General features: G+C 43.1%; 1 protein-coding gene across 1 annotated transcript; it reads left to right on the top strand.

Moving 5' to 3' along the window:
* Positions 1-373: 373 nt before the first annotated feature.
* On the top strand, positions 374-1,894 carry ZBTB34 (zinc finger and BTB domain containing 34). Its single transcript, XM_007944325.2, has one exon. It carries the CDS (start codon positions 380-382, stop codon positions 1,892-1,894), a length of 1,515 nt encoding a protein of 504 aa, XP_007942516.1. The 5' UTR covers positions 374-379.
* The last annotated feature ends 2,443 nt before the right edge of the window (positions 1,895-4,337 follow it).

Below are 4,337 nucleotides of genomic sequence, written 5' to 3'. Positions count from 1 at the left end.
ACTGCCTTCAAGTCTATTTGACTCATCGTGACCCCTCCTTGGGTTTCTGAGGCAGTATCTCTACAGAAGTAGATTACCCTACCTTCCTTCCGAGGAGTGGCTGGTGGGTTTGAACTGCCAGCCTTCAAATGCCTTAGGCACTTCGCCACCAGAGCATAGGCTAAGTGATCATTAGGCTATTTGGCTTTAGGTGAATTAACCGAGACTTGGGAGACTAGTAATAATAAGCAAGAGGACGAATTCTCAGGCAGACCTGAGGAGGTGTAATGGCTACACTGGTGGTAGAGGTGTTTTTGTAAGCTTGTATTTATGCCACTTGTACTTAGTGAGGCGTTAATAGTGAATTGTGAAAACTCTCTCTTTCTGCAGATTACGCTTCATGTCAGTAGAAATGGACAGCAGCAGTTTTATTCAGTTTGATGTGCCCGAGTACAGCAGCACCGTTCTGAGCCAGCTAAACGAACTCCGTCTGCAAGGGAAACTATGTGACATCATTGTCCACATTCAGGGTCAGCCATTCCGAGCCCACAAAGCAGTTCTTGCTGCCAGCTCCCCATATTTCCGGGACCATTCAGCGTTAAATACCATGAGTGGCTTGTCAATATCAGTGATTAAAAATCCCAATGTGTTTGAACAGTTGCTTTCATTTTGTTACACTGGAAGAATGTCCTTGCAGCTGAAGGATGTTGTCAGTTTTCTGACTGCAGCCAGCTTTCTTCAGATGCAGTGTGTCATTGACAAGTGCACGCAGATCCTAGAGAGCATCCATTCAAAAATCAGTGTTGGAGATGTTGACTCTGTTACTGTCGGTGCTGAAGAGAATCCAGAGAGTCGTAATGGAGTTAAAGACAGCAGCTTCTTTGCCAACCCAGTTGAAATCTCTCCTCCTTATTGCTCTCAGATGCGGCAGCCCACCACAAGCAGTGATCTTCGGATGGAGACAACTCCCAGCAAAGCTTTGCGCAGCCGCTTACAGGAGGAAGGGCACTCGGACCGAGGTAGCAGTGGAAGCGTTTCTGAGTATGAGATTCAGATAGAGGGGGACCATGAGCAAGGGGATCTACTGGTGAGGGAGAGCCAGATCACTGAGGTGAAAGTGAAGATGGAAAAGTCTGACCGGCCCAGCTGTTCTGACAGCTCCTCCTTGGGTGATGATGGGTACCACACCGAGATGGTTGATGGGGAACAAGTTGTGGCAGTGAACGTGGGCTCCTATGGCTCTGTGCTGCAGCACGCATACTCCTACTCTCAAACAGCCTCACAGCCGACCAGCGTATCAGAAGCTTTTGGAAGTTTGAGTAATTCCAGCCCATCCAGGTCCATGCTGAGCTGTTTCCGAGGAGGGCGTGCCCGCCAGAAGCGGGCTTTGTCTGTCCATCTGCACAGTGACCTGCAGGGTTTGGTGCAGGGGTCTGACAGCGAGGCTATGGTGAATAACCCTGGGTATGAGAGCAGTCCCCGGGAGAGGAGTACAAGAGGTCACTGGTACCCATACAATGAGAGGTTGATCTGTATTTACTGTGGAAAGTCCTTCAACCAGAAAGGAAGCCTTGACAGACACATGCGACTCCACATGGGAATCACCCCCTTTGTGTGCAAGTTCTGTGGCAAGAAGTACACACGGAAGGACCAGCTCGAATACCACATCCGGGGCCATACTGATGATAAACCATTCCGCTGTGAGATTTGTGGGAAGTGCTTTCCATTCCAAGGTACCCTCAACCAACACCTGCGGAAAAACCACCCAGGCATAGCTGAAGTCAGGAGTCGCATTGAGTCCCCTGAGGGAACAGATATGTATGTGGAACAGAAACTAGAAAATGATGCATCGGCCTCAGAGATGGCCCTAGATTCCCGGATGGAAATCCACACAGTGTCTGATGCTCCTGATTAAGATGGTAAAGAAGTGCACCCAAACAAAGCACATTAATCAATGCATATTTGTGATTTGCTTTGTTGTAATCTTTGGTTTGCCCCACCATCTGGAAATCTCTTGGTCTCTTGGCAGTTTTTCCTAAGGTTTCTGGATGGAACACTTCATTGTGTTTATCCTTTCTCCCCCAAGGAGCTCAAAGCATGAAGGGCATCATATCCAGGGAAAACACAGGCTCACAGTATTCCTCTCTGGCTGAACTCTTGAATCTGAAATCTGCCAGTGATTTAGCTATGCCAACTGGTTGACCCTACATTTTCTGCCAAGAGGCATACTCTCATTGTGTGTGCTGGCATCAGTGCGTTTACACCGAGAGAAACTAGGATACTGTCAGCCGATTCAAATGGGTAACCTTTTCTAATTTAAAATTACATTTAGGGGGTAGTTAGACAATTTATATATATATATATAATAAAGTGATTATTATATATATAGTATATATACATTCTCAAATTTGATTTTATTCTAGTTGAGGTGAATGTAAGAGGAATATATAATTTAATACAATGTGAACAGGGCTTTTGACTCTGTCTCATCTCTACCTAATATGTTAGGGTTTTGCCCCTTTGTTTCCCTTACAAAAGAATGTTAATGATTTTCATATATATTAATCATTGTGTCCAAAAGCAAGCAAAGCAAATCACAGTCTTCATAGCTCTGCTTCATAACAAATACATAAACCAAATGCCATAAAATGTATTCTAGTTGGAAAACGTTTGGAATTTTTGTTAGTTGTCCAGTTGGTGAGCTGGATGACCTGTGGTGCTGATCTTTTTACATATTGTAGTGTTATATTAGCCAACCCCAAAGGAGCAGTGATTTTTCAATGTTTTTACTGGCCTATGAATCTACCTTCCTTCCGTACTGTAGAAACATATATACCAGGTAACTAAATCGAATCACTCTCTACCACACATTAGTACTCGCACTAAAGGAAAGGAATTTGTAGTTCTGTCTACAAAATTCTCCAAGCAGTGTTGTGTTTTTTTCTTTCTCTTTGCAAACAGCCAGTTCAGGTGCACAGCAACTTTTTCTACATGCAGTTCCCAGGGAAACTGCAGAACTTGGAATTTGTACTTTTTGTAAAGATACATACACTCTATGGGAATTGCAAGCAATATCTCTATCTTAGTATTGTGTGTGCTAATGAGAGCCTCATTGGCTCCCCCACTCTCTCAGTGTTTCCTGCTTAAAGAAACCAACAGTTAAAAAGCCCTCTAAGAAACTCTGTGTGTCACCAAATCTGTGTGTGTGTCACCGTTTTTTGGTCATGTGGTGCTATTTTTACGTTAAGTGTCTTTTAGGTCAGTATAGTATAGAAAATGTGAAACCTAATGGTAATAGTGAATTACAATTTTTTTCCTCTGTTGAATTCATAGCTTGAAAAGAGACCTCAAAAGTATGTGCTGGCAAACATTACTGTATGAAAACTTACCTGAGTCCTATGTGAATAATGTTTTAGTAGTACCTTAGGAAATGTCTTCAGTTCTATATTTTGCTCACATGTGTGCATCTAGCATACAAAGCAGGCTTTACCAGATTGCTTTGGTACTGTATACTCTGGCAAAGAGTGATTTTGTGAGTAATTTGGTTGTGAGTTTGTGCTTTAGGCTGCTGTTGGGATGTCAGTGCTCTAGACTCTCTGAGAACCTTGGCTTTGAAAACTCACAACCAACAGTTCTCCATGGGAGAACAGCAACACCATTGGAAAGAAAAACAAAACTGAAAAGACCAACCTCATAGGCTATGAGTTAAGTTGAAAGAGTACAAAAAATAGACGTTTGCTGGTTTTCCATGCTTTTTTGGCTCTTAAAATACAAATAATGGTGGGTTTTTAGTTTTACTTTTTTTTTTAAGAGAAAAAAAAAATCATTGGAGCCCTTTGTGTGTAATAGACCCCTGGGGGGGGTAGCTGTGCAGTAGCGTCTCTTTAGCACACAGGATCTGCTCGCATGTGAACTGCTGCACTTACACATCAGTGTTACTACGTACAGATTACACTCTAACTCCTGCTGCTCCAAAGGAGTGGCTCTTGCTAAATCGGGTATATAGTATGCCTTTTTCCTCGTCAGACTGCCTAAGGAAGGGGTTTGTTCTCTCCCTGAAGCACTTGTTCAACTCCTGTTAAAGCCGTGTGCCTCAAGGGGAGGCCAGACCCCAAGTGTTTACCCACTTAAATATATTCTGGGGTTTCAGGTAAATGTTTGTGAATTCTTTTTCCTTACATAAGTTTGATTTTGATTTTTTTTTAAAGAATTAAGTGCAAAAAAAAAAAATCGTGTTTTGATACAAATTATATTTGTGACAAGAAATGCCCAAATCAAGGACATGAGAGGTCAGGCTCAGGGAAGGAACCTCCTTTTCACTCAGGCTTGGGGCCTTCTGAGAGGTCTCCAGAGCATTC

The sequence above is a fragment of the Orycteropus afer genome, unplaced genomic scaffold (genome assembly GCF_000298275.1).
Source record: "Orycteropus afer afer isolate SDZICR_OR568_19922 unplaced genomic scaffold, OryAfe1.0 scaffold00123, whole genome shotgun sequence".
NCBI lineage: Eukaryota > Metazoa > Chordata > Mammalia > Tubulidentata > Orycteropodidae > Orycteropus > Orycteropus afer.
This window is presented reverse-complemented; position numbering and strand designations above follow the sequence as displayed.

What these genes read in the sequence shown, in the direction of transcription:
- ZBTB34 (XM_007944325.2), top strand. Translation starts at nt 380, where the DNA reads ATGTCAGTAGAAATGGACAGCAGCAGTTTTATTCAGTTTGATGTGCCC.